The 18,651-nt window shown below is 39.2% G+C and overlaps 2 protein-coding genes and 1 pseudogene across 5 annotated transcripts; 2 read left to right on the top strand and 1 right to left on the bottom strand.

Moving 5' to 3' along the window:
- The first annotated feature begins 3,883 nt into the window (after nt 1-3,883).
- Nucleotides 3,884-9,788, top strand: LOC5521528. 4 transcript variants are annotated; one of them, XM_032366771.2, is made up of 5 exons: nt 3,884-4,043; nt 5,672-5,744; nt 6,180-6,236; nt 6,981-7,025; nt 7,465-9,788. In XM_032366771.2, the coding sequence occupies exons 2-5, from the start codon at nt 5,681-5,683 to the stop codon at nt 8,379-8,381; spliced, it is 1,083 nt and encodes a 360-aa protein (XP_032222662.2). In that variant the 5' UTR covers nt 3,884-4,043; nt 5,672-5,680; the 3' UTR covers nt 8,382-9,788. The 4 variants fall into 4 exon arrangements, with proteins under 4 accessions (XP_032222662.2, XP_032222663.2, XP_032222664.2 ...); XM_032366772.2 differs by lacking the exon at nt 3,884-4,043 and adding an exon at nt 5,401-5,560; XM_032366773.2 differs by lacking the exon at nt 3,884-4,043 and adding an exon at nt 5,424-5,556.
- Nucleotides 9,789-14,695: 4,907 nt separating this feature from the next.
- LOC125567987 (epididymal secretory glutathione peroxidase-like) lies at nt 14,696-17,174 on the bottom strand. The gene is made up of 2 exons (XM_048729158.1): nt 17,089-17,174; nt 14,696-15,209 (listed from the first exon to the last, which is right to left on the bottom strand). The coding sequence occupies exons 1-2, from the start codon at nt 17,158-17,160 to the stop codon at nt 14,916-14,918; spliced, it is 366 nt and encodes a 121-aa protein (XP_048585115.1). The 5' UTR covers nt 17,161-17,174; the 3' UTR covers nt 14,696-14,915.
- Nucleotides 15,801-18,139, top strand: LOC5521416 (annotated as a pseudogene).
- Nucleotides 18,140-18,651: the final 512 nt, after the last annotated feature.

The raw sequence follows: 18,651 nt of genomic DNA, 5'->3' as shown, positions 1-18,651 counted from the left end.
TTAAAAAAAAAGTGAGAAAAACTATAAATGGACATTGTAATTAGACACCCTTGATTCTTTTCTTCAAACTTTACTAAACAGACAGCTATATTCAGCGCACGTGGGCGTATTTTGTATCTATTGACCTTTGTCCCTTGCTCCGTCGAGCCCCTGGATAAAAAAATGCCCAATTTCGTTAGTTTGAAAAAGCCAGAAATCATAAACAAGTGTTTGAAGAATGTCGGAAATCGCATTGTTTGTCCCGAGGTAGACCTTTTAGAAGGAAAAAAAAAGTAAGAGGTCAATTCAGTTAACCTATCCTTCCTCCATCATTTATGTTTGTTTCATTTGTGCATAAGCCGTAAATCCTTCCTTACGGCGTCATCGTATGGTTCAGGCATTGGGTCGAGTATCCTTTTCCGATCATCTAATCAAGAAGGACTCATATTCGGCCCTTTTATTAAGGGTCTAGACACCCTGGGGTTGATTATGATTCAAATTTGCAATTTTTTTTAAATAAGTGAAAGACCTCCCTTTATCAGAATGTGATACGAGGTTGGTCGATCAACAGCACACCGTAACCATGATCAGACAAATGCTCCAAAGAAACCCAACTAAGGTAAGCGAAAAACGATGTTGATTATTAAGGCTCCGACTCCAACTGTAAGTCTCTAAATCTGTGAATCTGCTTGCATCAGGAAGCTCGCATGCTGATTAACACTTACCTAAAACTTTGTCATAGTGTACGGCATGGCGTCTCGCATTAATTCAAAAGGCCCAATAGTCTATTTCGTAAACCAGAAGAATAATAACAATACACCAAAAAGACTGGTATGGCGTCTCGTATAGTTACTACTTAAAAGGTGTTTTGGCAGAACAGCTCATTTTCAACCCTGTCAAAGACTTATTTCAAGAGAGATTTTCGCAGTTTTTCAATGAATCCTTTCTTAATAACATGACGTTAAATAACTACTCTTTAAGTCAAAAGTTTAAAAGTTTAAACACAGCAATATTTTTACTTTTAAATAAAAAATCTCAAAATCTGCGCGATGGCGGGATTTTTTTGTGAATTCACATTAACAGTCATTCATACTCCAACTTGTAGCAAACGATAAGTCGGCTAAAACTGACCTTGCACACTATGCAACTGTCATCACAATGTTTGAAGAATAGTTGCACTTTTGCCTTCAAGGATCCATCGCCGAATTCATGAGGTTTCAAATCCGAGCCTTCATTCCGCGCCGTGATTTCGAGATTCTGATAGGGGCCAATATTATTGCAAAAACGTTATCACAGCTATCAGGTCCAAAAACTCCTTTGTGTTTTTTGTACTAAAACTCCCAAAGTATGGAGGAAGAAGGGCGTTGGGGGCTTCGATTCGTTGAATATCTACAGTCCCCGACACGCTAACCGAAACCTGCCCGACTGTTAAAAATAACATAACATAGTCGGGCACGTTTCGGCTAGCGCGTCGGGTAGGCGTTTCCAGATAGTGCCCCCAAAAAGCCAGAAAAGTGCTCCAAAAAACACCCAAAAAGTGCTTAAAAAGTGCTCCAAAAGCAAAATAGTGCTCAAATAGTGCTCATTGGCGAAAAGAAAATTACCGTATATTTTTAATTTTTTAGAAATAAGTTGTGTTTTATTAAAATTTGAATAAAAGAAAGAATATTGCTTTTATTAAATACATGCATTAGAGTATTTCTTATATTGTTGTCCATGAACGGGTAAATCACGCTTTAGTGTATAACAACTAACTGTATTATAAATGACTTTGTTCTCTTTTGTGTTTGTCTACTTTTGTTATTTGGATACTTCTAAAAAACAATGTTCATTTACAAACATCACCAATGTAAATAATGTCTAACCTGATAACAGACCTTATTATTACAATCTCCTGACGAGAAATAATTACAAATGATGTAAAACAGGAAAACATGGCAAACAGATCTTCTAGATAAGGCATTCTAATGAACTCCACAGGCTAACCAATATTTGTAGTAACCAAAGCACAGCCTACCTATTAAAATGTCGAAATCACCAGTCTTACAGTCTTAGCTTAGTTAAGATAATATTATTTGTAGTTTAGGAAACTAGAAATGTCTATATAAGACAACAAAACCTAGTAACTTGGGTTAAAAAAAACTAGAAGTTGACTTGTTTACCCAAAAAGTGCTCTCTTATCAAAATAGTGCTCCCAAACCCGAATTGCGTTAAAATAGTGCCGAGCACAATCTGGAAAGGCCTAGCGTCGGGACGACTTGACCGGGTTTTCTAACGCGTCGCAAACGAGGCACATTTCAGCCAAATTAGAGGGAGCTTTTATCAGAATTTAGCCCATGGAACTCTGTTCCTACTGCCATTGTTTTCATCGATGAAAATCAAGTCGTTTCGTTTTGAACAGTTATTTGTGAATGTAAACGAATCACATTACCCCCTTTAGATCAGGCAATCAGTTTCTGATCTGAAAATGTTTACTATTCATTAAACGAAGAAAAAGGACATGAAACCAGTCCCATATTTTCTAAATGACAGGGACTTCCGTTTCACCGACGGTACCCTACGGTGGGGGCCATAGTGTGTGCTTCCGGTTACGTCATCCTTATGGTATGACGGAGTTTTAGGATTTAGTCCACAACATGTGTTGATCGTTATGTCGGCAAAGCTGGTGATTGAATTTTTTCGTGGAATAACTCCTCAGAACTCGGGATATATCAAGATGGTGTTTCACCCTAGGGCATATCTGCACGTCCTTGTCTTTGTTAAATTGATTTATTTTGTCTTCTGTTTTGATTATGACATCGGGCCGTTGATAGTTTAGTATTTTTATTGTTCAATACTAGAGGCAGGATGTCTGAGTTAGTGTTATTGTTTTAGTTTATTTTACTAGAGTTTTATCATGTGCTTCTAAGATAAACACTTCATTCTCTTTTGAATGACATGATTGCGCCAAAGGGCACAGACTTCGAGACACATATTGAATGAATAATCCCAAAGAAAGATACTTTTTCTTTATTTGGGAATAACCATCAAAATAGACAAAGAAGGGATTATAGTAAGATAGGGAAAGCAATGTATCATTTTATTTTCTGATCGGAAAGTGATAGATGTTTTGTTACAAGCTCCTCTACCCATCCCATTATTTGATGAGCAGGACACTGTAGCTTAGGGAAGCCCCCATATCCAGTTGGACTCTCTACTTACTTACTTCAACGCGCTGTTACGCCAACGTAAAGTTTGACGTCATAATGTTATGCTATAATTAAAGGGCATGAACAAACCCAGACGAATGTGCCTTGAATAGCCTCTTGAACATTAAGACCTTGTTTCATGCAATATCGCAATGTGTAATAAGATCCGCTCAGAATTTTGAAAACCTTATAAGTAAAAACGGCAGCTTACGAATGAAATCGTTCCAAAATAATTTTCTTTTAGAAAAATGCAACCCGAAAGAGTCTAGGGGTTTACGCTGGCTCTGGATAATCCTCGGTCAGATCAACTCTTACCGAGATGTCCTGCAAATAGATAAATTTAAGCATCCGCTAGACTGAGGAAGTGTCAAGTTAATCTCTATCCTACTGAATGACCACAATAAGCCACTCTTAGAAAACTCTAAACTTGAATATTTACCTAAAACATCACTAATTGTTCAATTAGCCCAAAGCCGCCAAAACCTGTTAAGATTAAAAGAAAACAAACAACCCTTCGTAATAATATTTGCGCACACTCTTAGGCAAGCAATTCGGAGAAACCTCGAAATAGAGGATACCTGTCATAAAAATCCCCCTTTATGTGCAGCGAACCCAAAGCCTGTAGAAATCCGACACTCGATTGACGTCAAATCGTGCACACAGACCAGTGGCGATGGCTAACCCATAGCAACCACTCCATGTATTTATGGCACGATCATATGCTAATGTAGGATCATTATACCGTTGAGCTCGCATTATTCAGAGCGCACAGGTAAAGGGAGCGCGCAATTGTGTTCTCAGACCTCATCGAGCAGAATAAGTGGACGCCTTTCTCTGAAGGTCTTTGCGGTTTCTCGGATTTGTTTAGATTTTCCGGTGAGTGTGTTTGGAAATAATCCATTTACTGAATGGCCCATGTAGGGCGCTGTGTCTTGCAACTACTGCGAGCTGTATTGCATTAAATGGAGTGACCGGTAGCTGCTATTAACTTGTTACGATTTGACTGGTAGGGTAAAGCGCATTTAGTGAAGTATAGAATAGAGTACTAAGAGATCGTTTTTGTGGCTTCTGGTTTACGTGTTCCTCCCACTCATTAATATTCGGAGGAATGCCGTGTACATTTATCAATTCAATACGCATTTATCAATGAAATTTTCTTGTGTTATGATAAAAGTGATCAATGGCACACGACTGGTGATACTTTAGGGTGTTTCGAATGCTTGCAAATTTTTATTCATTTATTAATTCTATCAAAACATTGGTTAGAAACTTGTACCAGCGTGTTGCGCTCAGGAGCGAGAGAGCACAGGAAGTGCGCAGATCGGGTGCGCAGTGGTCGGCTCGTGACAGCCACACCATTTCTTGTATACAGTACAGTGTATTTGTGCAGCGTATAAGTGGCGGATTCAGCCCCCCCCCTCCCCCACTTCCCCCTGAATCCCTTTTGGGAAATTCTGAACCCACCTGTGCATTACGAGTATTATCGCCAAACATTTTGTAATATTTTTATATTATAAGTTTTTTTGGCTGGATGAATGTTCCATGATGTCCCTAAGAAAGTCGTCCCTTCGCTATTTAAAAACATATTGTTGATTGCCTAATAGCTTTTACGACGACAATACCTGTTGACCCATATCAAAGTCAATTAAGTATTCAAGAAACAAAAATATTTTTGTTAGAACACGCCGTTTGCATTAAAATCATGTTTTATGAGCGGAAATGAAAGCAAAAGTTGCAGCGCGCGTGTGGCCTGGCATGTCACGCTGCTAATACGAGAATGAAACTCAAAGCCACGATGGATTATGGCAGCCCTCCACATGCTTCGTTGGAGATTAAAGTCCCTCGTTTTTACGCACCACTGCTCTGTATTTGAACATGCCAAAGCCAGCTTTAATGATATTGAAAATGGCGTAGTTTATTTCGATCGTGGGATAGTGGGAGAATAAAGACAAAGACAATTGGATGAGCTAACTGATTTAACTAAGTTCGAAGGTTGATTTAGCTGTGTAAAGCCTACCTGTAGGCTTTGATAGTTTTCCGGCACGAAAACCCCGAAAATACGGAGTTCGCATAACCCGGCCGCCATGGAAAAACTATCAAAGCCTACAGGTAGGCTAAGCTGTATATATATTTCTTTTGCGTTTTTACAATTTCGCAACCCTCGTCACGCAAAACTCGTGACACGGACCAAAGATGACGTCATGTTCAGTTCGGAGAACGACCGGAAGCCAAGGCTCGACACGCGGGTTCCACGAAACACAAACAGTCATATTTAGCATAGCGAGAGATACCAGTCTAAGCATGCTACTCACATAGCCAGCAGCTTCTTGGTTCCCACGACCTCACGAGGCTGAAAAATATTCGGCATTCGCTTTTCATTCCTAAGCCCGTGGGTAATGTTGCACACTTTACATAATGCTTCTCTTGTCAAACTACCAAGTGTAATTTGTTGGGCTCAATTTGTTATCTAAAAGTTCAGAATGGTAACATGTATGATTTTTCAGAATTACGTTATGGTGAGAGCAGCATCGGGACCAGAAAGCCCCTTCGAGACAGCATTCAACGATTTAATTGAAGGTAATCTAGTTTGTCGTCATCCACGGGGCGGGGGGCGTCTTGGGCGCGCATGGTAGTGATACAGCTCACTTCATGCACCTCATGACGTCATAGTCATTAAGCGTCGTTTGAATCCGAGCCGTATGAAGAAGGACCCATATGCTTACAAACAAACACACCGCACAATTTGCATTGCGATTTGTGTTTTGTTTGTGTTCAGTAAAAGCACAGTTAAGTGAAAGTCATTTCCATCCCGACACCAATTCTGCTATTGGGTAAATTAGTTCTCTGATTAGAGCGCTTATAGACTCCACGCCAATCAACGCTAATGGACCAATGAGATTGAGGCACTGCACCACGGAGCAATAGAGTGTTTATTTCGCTAGTGAGTTTGAAGTCAGAAGGTGCGTCGTACGTGTGTTTGATCATTACTTGCTTTGCGTTTGTTGTTTGCAGTCATTCCAGAATTAGCAGAACCAGAGATGTACAACTCAAACGCGCAGATTGTTCCCGGTGAGTCAAAAACTGTTCTTTAATTCACATGTTATTATATTTCAATTCCTTACTATTCAAGACGTTGTACCACGATACCAGATTGTTAATGATTAACTATCAAAATGTTTTACGTATAAAAACAGAACATACTTGTTCAGTACACTTGGAAATGTCACTGTGATAAACTAAAGCTTTGAGATCACTATGCCTAGTTTTCTTATGGTCAACATCTAGGCGTCAATAAAACCATCTGTTGGCAAAGTGCTTTAAAAGTTTATGATAAAATCATGTTTATGCTTGAGTGGACTGTTCACAATGTGCTGTTTATAGCTTTTGATACTGTGTGAGCTTCTTGCTGCTTGGACATTTCGTAGTAAACTGTCTCACTTTTCACAATTAAAACCCGCCTTTCAAACTAAATGGTTTACGCAAAATAAATCGGTTTTTATGACGTTATGTCGTTAGCGGTTCACTTTTTTATAAAAGCCTGGTGCTAGTTTGTCTCAATAACAGAATGCCATTTTTTGAATTTCAAGCAGAAACACTTGTTTAACCACAAAATAGGCGCTGAGTTTTCCGTTTAATTTGCGTTTATTAGAATTGTTTTGTTTTCGATGACACTGTATTTTCATCTTCTCTGACGCATGCTGCCTTAAGTGGTTGCCGCATTTAGATTAGTGTTGTTCGCTCTCTCAATTTGAAAATTGAGTCATATCAAACTTGAATCTAACCAGCCATATTATTATTTTCCCTTTTTTTCAGAGCAAGACTCGTCGTCTTTTCTAATGAAAGGACACTTAGAAGAAGGTATTTTTCCTCTAATATTTTTCTCACTTTTTCATGTAACCTGGATATAATACAATTTTTAAGCATACTATGAATTGTGTTTAAACACTGAGCAATGGTTTTACTATGCACCTGTCAAGTATTGCCTTTGATGACGTCAGTTAGTTAAACGGTCTTCAACAGTTTTAATAGACAGGTCTGATTAAGGATGAAGTTCCGATTTTTATAAGTCTTAAAAATTCTGCATAATCACCAGGATTGTTCAACGGATTTCTAAGTTAGATTTAATTCAAAAAGAAGATTTAGGTAAAATAGGATGAGATGCAAAGAATCTAATTTCATGCGTTTATTTATCTGTTATTACATAGGCGGTGTTTTTTTAGCTAAACCACTCAACGATAAATTCCATTTAAACAAATGTTTTTTTTAAGACAGTCCATGTTTTGTTCTCTTTTTGTAGCCAAGCTATACGGCAGCGACACCAACCTTACGAAAGTCAAGGAAGAACCATCAGGAACGATGACATTAGAGTGTCACTACACCACCCCCCTCCCATCACACGCGGCAAGCTACCTACCAGTCTGGCTAACCACTAGCCTCATGCTAGACCAAGACCGTGGGCTCACGTCAGACCCATTCATCTCTCGACGTATCCCGGATGCAGAGAGTTTCGGGGAACTACAGTGGTACCCGGTCAAGCATGAGCCAACGGACCACGGAGACCAATTGCTCATCCAGCAAACACAGCACATAGTGCAGGCAACTTCATTTGCCCCAGAGTCACGTGACTACTTCATGGAGCTCCACCGGAATCCCAGTATTAGCAATATTCACTTGGAGGCTGAGCCTAGCTGGTGCGGGGGATTTGAGGACGAGGACCCTTTCGTCAACATGGACAATACAACCGACTTATCCGAGTTGTCGAGCGATCCCTGCCTTTCCGAGAACAACAGCGACACAGAAATAACCGAAGTCAAGCCCAGAGACGAGACTGTCGAACGCAACGAGAAAATCTGGTTCGGTCGCACTGCAGCGTCGTCTCTGCATCCGCGCTGTGTCCCCGAGGGTCCGTTTCCGAAAAAAGAGAGCAAGAAAAGTAAGGCGACGTTTAAGTCTGGTCGACCGCGCCTGTGTCAGTTTCTTATTGAACTCCTAAGTAAACCGGAGCGGTACTCCCATCTGATCGAGTGGGTCGACGAGGAGAAGGGGATCTTCAAGTTCATCAACTCGACCAAGGTTGCACGTGAGTGGGGAGAGAGGCGAAATAAGCCTTTCATGAAGTACGAGAACTTTGCGCGCTCTCTGCGCACATACATCGCCAAGGGAATTTTAACAAAACCACGCAGCAAACTTGTATATCGCTTCTCCAACGTTTGAGGAGAGCTTTGCGTCTAACGTTATTCTAGCATTTGGTGACGGCGTGAGTGAATTTGTGTTCCTCGAGGATTGCGGTTTCATTTACACACAGGAAGCCCGCGGTAAACCAAAGCCCGAGATCTACAGTGGCAACAACGGTACAAGACAAGTGCTGTTACAGAGATGTCCTCGTTTGTAGTGTGGACATGTAGATAGTTTGTAGCAAAAGCGTGGTGTTTCAGCAGGATCTGGTACCCTACGCGCTTCCCTTTAAAGGCTTAATATTTTACAGTTTCAAAATTTAGGAATTTCCAAAGATTTGTAATAGTGTAGATGAATATGTATTCTGAGACAAACTAGCCGGAATTTTATCTGGCAGTTATTGTAATGTATAAACAGACGGACTTGGCAAAACTCAAAGCGGGCTCAAAACGCAGGAATTAGTTTAGAATATCGCTTGAATGGTATTTTTGTTGATTCACTTCTAGACTTCTGTCGTCAGAGCATGCCATATGGTGTTGGCTCAACGGAATTCGTGTCTTGTGAAAGTGTTCATTGTTGTATCATTTTTTTCCTGTTGAGCTTTTCCCGAGATTTAGCCAAAATGCGCCGTCGTGTGCTCCGCCTGTGGTCGAGCGAAAAGTATTTACAATGTAAAGCTTCCCAACTTCCTCTTGTGGTCCGCAATGCGGACTTTTTATTGTAAAAAGTGATTCTCTTTAGAGATCAAGAGGAACATTATGATTTTTTTGTAGTATTTTTAGAGTACATATTTCATTTTGTAGTGTACATCAACTATAGTAAAAGTGATTAGAAAATTTTTTTTAATTATCATAGAAGAATATAGGTGGACTTAAGAGATACGGGAGCATATGTGCGCCAAGTATTTTGTTTTTACCCTGACAGCAGTCTTATATAGTAACCTTATTTACACTTAATTTTCGCGACGTCAATATTTCGACGTCAATATTTTGAGATGGCGATATTTCGCGACACTTTATTTTCGCGGTTTTTCCTGTTTTCGTAAAAACCAGATCACTTTATTTTCGCGATTTTGGGATAATAAAATCAAGCAAAACAAGTGAAATTAAAATGTGCTATAATCATCAAAACTGAAACAATTTGTAACAAAAAGATGCGTGGGCTAAATTTAGTTTCATAAAAATCTATAAATACAAGTCCAACTCAACCTTTTACCGTACTATTTGTACATTAAATGATTAAATAGACAAGGTGCTTCCATAAATCTTATTAAACGGCCAATATTGCCCCAAAGGCTTCTTGTGTACTCACGAATTTGCGAATTCGCGAAATAAAAGTGTAATAAGGTATATAAAAAACTATTATAGATGCTTTTATTATGGATTAAACAGATTTGTTAAGCAATGGGTCAATAGAAACAATAAAATCACTATGTGTGTCTGAAAAGTCCATACCCTATATCTCTCGTTTCGCGGTGGAAATGAGAAAAGATCTGTTCCAAGTCCCAAAATTAATTAATGAATAGTATATTTATTATTTTAAGCGACAAAACGATTATTATTTTTTACGACCTTTCTTTCACCTCGGAGAAGCTTAACTAGTTTTCTCAAACGCAAAATGTTTGTCTGAGCGGGTCACAGTCAACTGACCATCGACGAAGACAAATTGAATTTATATTCGAAAAACTATTACGCACAACAGACTTAGGTGGTACTGGTTAACTTCCGATCCTACTATTGAACCGAACACCGCCACTCAATAGCCAACACCTGAAGTACATTACCCCTTTTTATATTTATAAGGACCTCTAATTTTCCGTTGAAGCATGACCGTTCTTATTTTTGGAGCATTTTAAGCCTGAAAATATTCTTAACGATGTTCTTAGATTTCATTATATATAAGAATATAATACCTAATTAATTATTAGGAACAAAATTACACAAATGATCAATACCAATTATATTTAAGGTTGTTATTATGAACACAATTTGATTCTTCCATTTTAGAACGCATTCGTCAAGACAAGTTATTAAGTAAACTCGGCTTAGCGGTTTCTGTTATATCACCGAAAGGAAAACCATGTTGTAATACTTTGGATATTGAAAGTTTCGATTCTGAGAAAACAAAAGACATTCGCTTCTCTCGGAAGTGGAGGTATGGGCGGTATTCTCTTCCTGTCAAAAACCAGCCATGCTTAGCACACAACAAGCGTAATAGAGCGGAATCCTGTAAAACAAAGTGCAATAATAAAAATCTAGCAGTCATAAGACAGTAAGAAGAGCGTAGTGCTGAATAAGCAAAAGCTAATGAAGCTAATGATTTGAATAACCTTGCGAGCATGTCCTTATGTCCTCAATCACACACTCCATTTTTGGACGAAAGACGAAAGGGAAAGGGAACTCAATATCGCCAATAAATCGAATAGTCTTGCAAAAAATAGAAGTTTGGTAAGGTAATAAAACTATAAAGCTTCCTATTCAATGAACCCCCCCCCATCTCAATCTTACAAGTTTGTAATGAAAGCCCCTCTCTAATAAACGCCTCCCCCCTCTATTTAACGCCTCTTCCACCCTTCCTCACAGCTTAAAAACAAACCACATAGGAAATTCGGTAATATAAATCAAATTTTATTTATCTCAGTTTGGCTTCTACTGGGTGAGACTTTCTTAATGCCAAGAAACGCTGGTTACGCTAGCCTACTTTTAGGCTTTGGTAGTTTTTTCGGCACGAAAACCCCGAAAACACGAAGTTCGCATACCATGGCCGCCATCTTGGATAACGCGCTCCGCAGGGGGATGGGGAGAAAAAATGCGCGGGGAAGGGGGAGGGGCAGAGGGGGTTCTTCGGAAAAACTATCAAAGCCTACAAGTAGGCTATGGCTACGCAGGCTATAATCTAACGTGATCCTGACTGAGACTTGAACCCCACTGCTCCTGGATGTTATATTGTTTTAGATTGTAAAGAATGCCCCAGATTTGACATTTTTGCTATTTTTTCAGTCAAATTCCTTACCCTTGGGCCAAATTTTCGAGCTTAATCTTGAGAAATATCCTTACCCCCGGCAAGGTCGTATATAATTATTGTGTTTGAATTTCCTTAGCCAAGGGCGTAAAGCAGGAGAAATAAAGAGACTGCATGAACTATATAAAACATGCGATTTCTAATGGATGGGCTGAATAGTGTAAAACACTGAAACCTCAAAGTCTGCAAACATTCTCACATCAGAGAATAACAAATAAAGTTAAGAAGCAAACAAGCATCCGCGGTGTGCACCACACGAAAACATGCCAGTCCGTGGGTCACATGAGTGGGCACTAGATCGATAGATGCCTACCCCGGGAAAGGATGAGTTCAAAACAACCTCTCTCACGGGATAAACATGAACGTCTAAATCCTTACCTACGGGCCAGTTTAACTCTTCAAACCCCCTCTTCTTGCCGCCCCCCCTCCCCCCACCGGCTAACATTGATAGGTTCATTACTAGGTTATCACGCCCTGGCCAATGTTTCTTCCCAAAAGAATCTCAGCGTTACTATCATTAACACCCTCTCACGAAGCCTATACACGGGACTTGTGGCAGCCAAGCCAACCGGATATGCTCGGCTTTCTACGCCGGCATTGTTCCATATTGCAGGCTGATCGCAGGAAGGTACTTGATATCGCTTTTGATCCTTCACGGGTTACGCTAGTAAATTTTGGCTCCCCAGTCTTGTATCTCCGATTTACGTCTATGCGAGAGTGTACAGAAGAGATGCGCGAAGCATTTCATCTTATCCTGATAATCCGAATACCTGAGACCGAAATATAAATCGCGCTTTGCGCGCGCATCCAAAATGCCACAGACTGGCGGGCCATAGCTGATCTAAAATGCGGACGAAGAGGTATTTGACTCCAAACCTCTGCGAAAAAAGCACTCTGGCAGCATTTTCTAGCTTCGTCTCTAAACTTCACTTTTTACGCAATTTTAGATCAGCGGTGGCCCGCCAGTATGTGGCATTTTAGATGCGCGCGCAACATCGTGAAAACGGTCTATTTACTTCCTCTTTCGTACTGGCTGGAATAATCAATCAATCAATCAATACTTTATTCGCATTTCCATAATTCTAAATTTATACATTATTTGTATTCGAGACTATATCTCATTTCAATTTTCCATGTTTAATTTTTGAGTCAGTCCAGGAAGAAATATAGTAGTATAATTGTAAGGAAATGCCTAGGGCCTAAATGAACCAAAATGGTTTTCGAGTTGGGTCCCTAGCCAGAACTTGTAGTGAATTGAAAAATGTAGCCTTAGAACACACATACAAAAAATATAAACAGGCTAAAAAGCACACAAAACACATAGCAAGAAGCACACATGGGGAGGGTTAGAATTTTATGTCAAGAGTTCCATTTTGTTTTAATAATAGATAACTTTCGGCCTTTTTACAAAATATTTTTATTAAGTTGTTTTAGATCAGGGGGCAGTTTTCCCCAGAGATTAGTCGCCATAACAGAAAGTGTTTGTTTACCAGTATTTGTCCTAAAACGAGCTTTGTATAGATTGTCATTTGCTACATAACGGGTATTATAAGAGTGAATGTCCTTAGCATATTTGAAAGAGTTGTCAAAGATAGGGGGAAGATGTTGCTTGTGCCAGCCATGTATAAATTTTAACGTTTGGAGTTCAAAAATGTGATTTACTGTTAGGATATCTAAAAGGTTTAAGAGTGGTAAAGCACTTTCTGTATTTTCACCAAATAAAGTTGAGAAGAAAATTACCCTGGCAATATGATTTTGTTTAGTTTGAAGTATTTTTGTATTTGATTTATAGGCGCTTCCCCATGCTATTATAGCATATGAAAGGTAGGGAAATATGAGGTTGTAGTAGATCTGTCTAAGTTGGGATGGGGATAGATAGTGACTAAGTTTATAAAATATACCTGTATTTCTTGATATTTTGGAGGAGATAAATGAAATATGGTACTTCCAATTTATTTTGTCATCTAGAATAACGCCTAAGTATTTGACATGGTCTTTTTTTTTCAGGGTAACAGTTTCATCACCATTCGGGAGTACTATTTTTATTTCCGTATTTAATTTCTTTTGGGCTGATTTAATTATCATGAAATTAGTCTTTTTAAAGTTTATTGACAGTTTGTTTGTTTGTTTGAATATAAAGATGTGCTACTTGTGTCAGCGGTGTCCTGCATTGCGTCGGTGATCCATCCGCTTTTGGTGAGTCTCCACCAATCGCCGTTGTGCCCCAACAACACGAACAGGGAGGGGGACGAGAAAACGCCCCATGTACTGTCGCAATTTGCAATACCTGTCGCAATTTGTAATAAAGTTGCCGCAATTTGTAATAAAGTTGTCGCAATTTGTAATAAAGAAAGCTGTCGCAATTTGTAACACACCTCCGTCGCGATTTGTAATAATCAGGTGTTATTAAAAAGATATAATTAAAAAACAACCCAGCAAGTAAAACGACATTTCCCCAAATCAATCTTAAATGACAAGGGTGACGTCATGGGAATGTTGAGGAATCCTTAATCATTTTTTCCCCACGCTTGGTTCATTCAACGCAAACCAGGCCCTTTATTTGTAAGATTTTTAAAATCTTACAAATAATTTTTTTTTTTTTTATTGCATCCAATGTTCACTAATGTTCGTAAGGTCATAACCAATCTTATGGACATAACCCTGGTGCAACGAGTAAAGAGTATGAACGAATTAACGAAACCATTTTTAAAGGCAATGAAGAAAGCTCCATAACATATCAATACTATCATTACAATCAACTAAGTATCTAGAATATAAGCTATAGACAATCTAATGGGCGATTCCAGCTATAAGCGCGCGCTATTTTCAAATTGCGAAGATTATTACAAATTGCGACAGTACACCCCCCGAGGAAACGTCGAGGCGCCAACCTTTTCTTGGAAACTACGATAAACTGATAATTCATCAGTTGTACTATGCCGTGAAGAAACATTTGTAGAAGAGAAACCAGTGACGACTAAAGGGATGGAAGACATTAAGATCACGTATTGACTATGGTCGGATGCTATATTATTATAGAACATTCAAGGACTTGCGCATTACAGAAACACAAAGTAAAACGATAAATTTAGGTTTGCAGCAGGGCCAAAGAGAAAACGCTATTAATACGAAAAATGATATTTTCTAAAGATTTGGAAAGACAAGGGATATGACTCCCAGTTTATGGCGTGGATGACAACATCTCAGTTCCTTAGAATGTTGTTATGACTGCCATTAAAAATTCTATTTTACCTTCTCCGTCGATTCTTCTCATCAAATCGAAAGAAACTTCTGACTTCTGAAAACATTCCATTAGCGTCGGAACGTCAAAATTGCATTCTACAAGTTTACTACTGACCAATCAGATCAACACTTTGCCTGTCAGTTAAATAATGACTAATATAATAACTATTATAATAACTAAGAATGCCCCAATCACGGTATACTGTGCGGTCCGTTAGCCTGGCACAACCTTCTTCATGTCCTTGTGACATTTTGGTTATTCCAGAAAAGAATTACAAAGTACTAATCATTCTTGGGCCTAATTATGAATCAATCACGATGAATGTGATGATCATGAATGTGATGATAGTTATGATGATAATGATTATCTAAAAGTCCAAGGAAAAGTCCTCCTGAACTGTTCCCATCTCTGATTGGCAGTTTGCGATCAGCCTTCCAAATTTGCTCTTTTGAATTGACGCTCGGTAATCGGTGCACAGGCTTCCCGTGATGGTCGATGAGGAATTTCTCAAAGTTCCAGCTGATGTCGCCGCTCTTGACAGACGACCAGATGATGTCATCGTGGTTACCCATGATCATCCCGTCAGGGGAGGGGCACTGGGTCTGAGAAAACAAACAAAAGGATTTCTCAGTAAATATTTGTTTTTCGGAAGTCAGTAACTATTTCAATGTTTTGCCTGATTAGCTCGTTTGTGACGTTCCAGAAAATATCCATACCCCCCTATTGAGGGGGTCGGGGGTATGAATTTTTTTATGGGGGTGAGTGGGGATTTTTGTACCGATCTGTGGCCAAGTCCCTTACCTTCCAAAAAGGGGGCGGTTGTTTGAGCGTTTGCACTATCAAACAATATTCCTACAGCCCTTGGTGAGGTGATGGATACAATGTACGCCAGTCCCTTTCAAATACATCTGACTGCCTGAGGAAACTTCCGAACATACACATTTATAGAGCTTTCCTGAGGCCGCTGAATTTTCGTCACCAGCTTGTAATATTTCTAGGAATTGTGTTTCTAACTCTATCTAAAATTATTTAAATATTTTTTTATTGCCAAAATAACTTTTTGGCAATACTGAACCTCAATCGTGCACAGGATTTAGCACGGATTTAGCATACTCAAGAAGCACGAAATTGCTATGATTGACATTCGGGTGATACTTTGATTGCCCATTGTCCTTTGCGAACAGCTGTTCCAGGACTCTCATTTGAATAAACAAGCCTCAGTTCGCCATGAAGGGCCCCGGTTCGCTGGCGCTATTCGTGCTGCTTTATTCTCAGTTTACCCCTTCAAGGGCTCAATCTTCAGGGCCTTGTAAGAGCTCTTCTGGATCTTTCAACGATTACCACTTTGTTGATTTGGATGGTAAACAGCAGAAGGCTGAGGGGCATGTAGTATTGGCTGTTAATGTAGCTTCCTTCTGAGGCCTTACTAAGGCGCAGTACCCTCAACTGAATGCATTAGCCGTGAACTACGGTAAAGTTGAAGGTGTATGTAGCCTTAAAGTGTTTGGGTTCCCTTGTAATCAATTTGGCAAGCAAGAACCCGGGGATAATGCTGATGAAATCAGAAACAGTCTGAGGTTTGTCAGACCGGGTAATGGATTTGTACCGAAGTTCCCACTTATGAATAGGACAGACGTGAACGGAAACAAACAACATCCAGCATACACTTTTCTAAAGGTGAGCTATTTAACGCAGTTCATTCAATTTTTAGATTTTTTACTCTTTTATAATATCTTTTGATTAAATGCATCTTCTGTTAATATGCATCAACTTTTGCATGACGAAATGCATAATTATATGAATAACACCTTCATCCTCATATTGGATTGAATTGCCAATGCGAAATCCTAAAGATAAACATGATATTTGCGGTAGAAAGTATTAACTTGGTTCTTTTCCTCGCACGTCGCGTGTTCAAAGAACAGCAAACTACCTTAAGATCCACTTTAAAGTGCGAATTTATTCCCTCCATTATTAGTTTTCTTTACAATTATGTGAACCGTATAATTTTTAGTTCTTATTCGCTTCAGCAACTAAGCACATTTTAAACAACATTAGGAGAACTCAAAAACAATTAATTCAAAACAACGATTTCCGTAGATGAACGAATGTGCGTTTTTTTATATAAAAAAGCAACGACATCAACAACAACAAGAAAAATGATTTTTAGACATCCTTAACATTGTACTTGTTTCCTTGCCCGCTTTCTTGTGCGCTTTTTAACATTCTTTGTCTTTATTGCAGTTTGCCAGGCCAAACTCAAGACACTCTAAATTTAAAAAAAACGCATGGAAAAAAACGTGTTTTTTTTTTTAAATTAAAAACAGTAACTTAAAAAAACGATTTTCATTCCATCGAAAACTGAAATGATACAATATTTTACTTGCATTTAAAAGCAAGTAGGTAACAGCGAAATCTGGCCGTACGTTAGTGTCTACATATATTAATGGTGTATTTTATGATGATAACACTTTTTCTTACTTGTATGTGGTTCAAGACGTTGGGTTGACAGACTAGCGACAATCGGCCAACAAACGTCGTATTATTATCCATGAGCCAGCCGTATTCAATGCAAATGAGTCGATTGTTTCATCTTCATTTGCATGCATTTGATTGAATACGGCTCTCATGGATAATACGAAGTTTGAACTTAGCCTAACTTTAAATAATTTAATTTCCACAAACGAGCTAACCCGGCAAAACATTGAAATAGTTGCTGACTTCCGATAAACAAATATTTACTGACAATTTCTTTTGTTCGGTTTCTCAGGCCCAGTGCCCCTCCCCTGACGGGATGATCATGGGTAACCACGATGACATCATCTGGTCGCCTGTCAAGAGCGGCGACATCAGCTGGAACTTTGAGAAATTCCTCATCGACCATCACGGGAAGCCTGTGCTCCGATTTAAACCGAGCGTCAACCCAAAAGACCTGGGGCAAGAAATTGAAAGGCTGATCGCCAACTGCCAATCAGAGATGGGAAACGTTCAGGAGGACTTTTCCTTGGACTTTTAGACAATCATTATCATCATAACTATCATCACATTCATGATCATCACATTCATCTTGATTGATTCATAATTAGGCCCAAGCGTTATTATCTTCATAGCTTCTTTTTTTTTTATTTCTGATTGTGATTTATCGCGTGAGTAAAACATTCTAGATGACTGTGTGACAGAAGACAGGTCACCTGCGTGACACTATTGCCCACATTGTGACATAAGGTGCGGGTTTTGTTCATTCATGTGACATCTTTGTGTTCACTTGGCTGCCAGCTGATGACGAACTGGTTGCAAACTGCACAGGAGCAGTAGATCGGTTCTGATTGGCCGTTGTGAGACTCACGTGAGGTGCTTATGTATTCAGCTTTACGCGTCGTCTCTTCGCTGGCGCCAAACGTAACTTGACGTCACATGGATGAACAGACTGGCCCTCAATGTCATCACATTTAAATTAAATAAAAAATTATATGGAATTTTACAAATAGCTGTATGATTAAAAAAAATAATGAATAAATCAGGCGATAGGGTGTATGTGGATAGTGTTGCGGCAAAGAAATGGTGAGTGGGCGAAAAGAAGGAAAGATACAAAGGGGCCCTGAATAAAAAGACAATGGATGTATTTTTGCAATGGTACGACACATACTTCGAACCTAAAAGCAATAACCTCAAGTCGAGCCTCTCTTTTAAATTTACAGTAGATCGTAATTAGCACCAGAACAGAGCCTCGTTTTGGTGCTTTTATGAAAGGCATGAAGGTGAGCTTTCTATTTCTAAGTGAGTGACCTTAGTGTGTAAAGTCACTGGAAAACAGGCACGAATGAAAAAAAATGCAATTTTCCTAAAAGAAACATGAAAAGAACGAATGATCGACCGGGAATCGAACCTCGATCAATACGAATGAGAAATAAAAAAAAATAGACCATACATCCAGACGCGCGCTAAATCATCGTATGGCAGCTAAGGCTTTACGGCTAGGTTGGTGATTTTGGCCCCAACACCGCTATCTAGCGAACTGTATAACACACAGGTACCGGGGTTCCA

The sequence above is a fragment of the Nematostella vectensis genome, chromosome 6 (assembly GCF_932526225.1).
Source record: "Nematostella vectensis chromosome 6, jaNemVect1.1, whole genome shotgun sequence".
Lineage (NCBI taxonomy): Eukaryota > Metazoa > Cnidaria > Anthozoa > Actiniaria > Edwardsiidae > Nematostella > Nematostella vectensis.
The sequence above is the reverse complement of the archived record's forward strand: the minus strand, read 5'-3'. Positions and strand labels throughout refer to the sequence as shown.

Coding starts and splice junctions, on each gene's coding strand:
- LOC5521528 (XM_048729186.1), top strand. CDS start 5,648: ATGGTAACATGTATGATTTTTCAGAATTACGTTATGGTGAGAGCAGCA. Junction 5,745..6,179: donor ATTCAACGATTTAATTGAAG/GTAATCTAGTTT, acceptor TGTTGTTTGCAG/TCATTCCAGAATTAGCAGAA. Junction 7,026..7,464: donor GAAAGGACACTTAGAAGAAG/GTATTTTTCCTC, acceptor CTCTTTTTGTAG/CCAAGCTATACGGCAGCGAC.
- LOC125567987 (XM_048729158.1), bottom strand. CDS start 17,160: ATGGATAATAATACGACGTTTGTTGGCCGATTGTCGCTAGTCTGTCAA. Junction 15,210..17,088: donor ACGTCTTGAACCACATACAA/GTAAGAAAAAGT, acceptor TTGTTTTCTCAG/ACCCAGTGCCCCTCCCCTGA.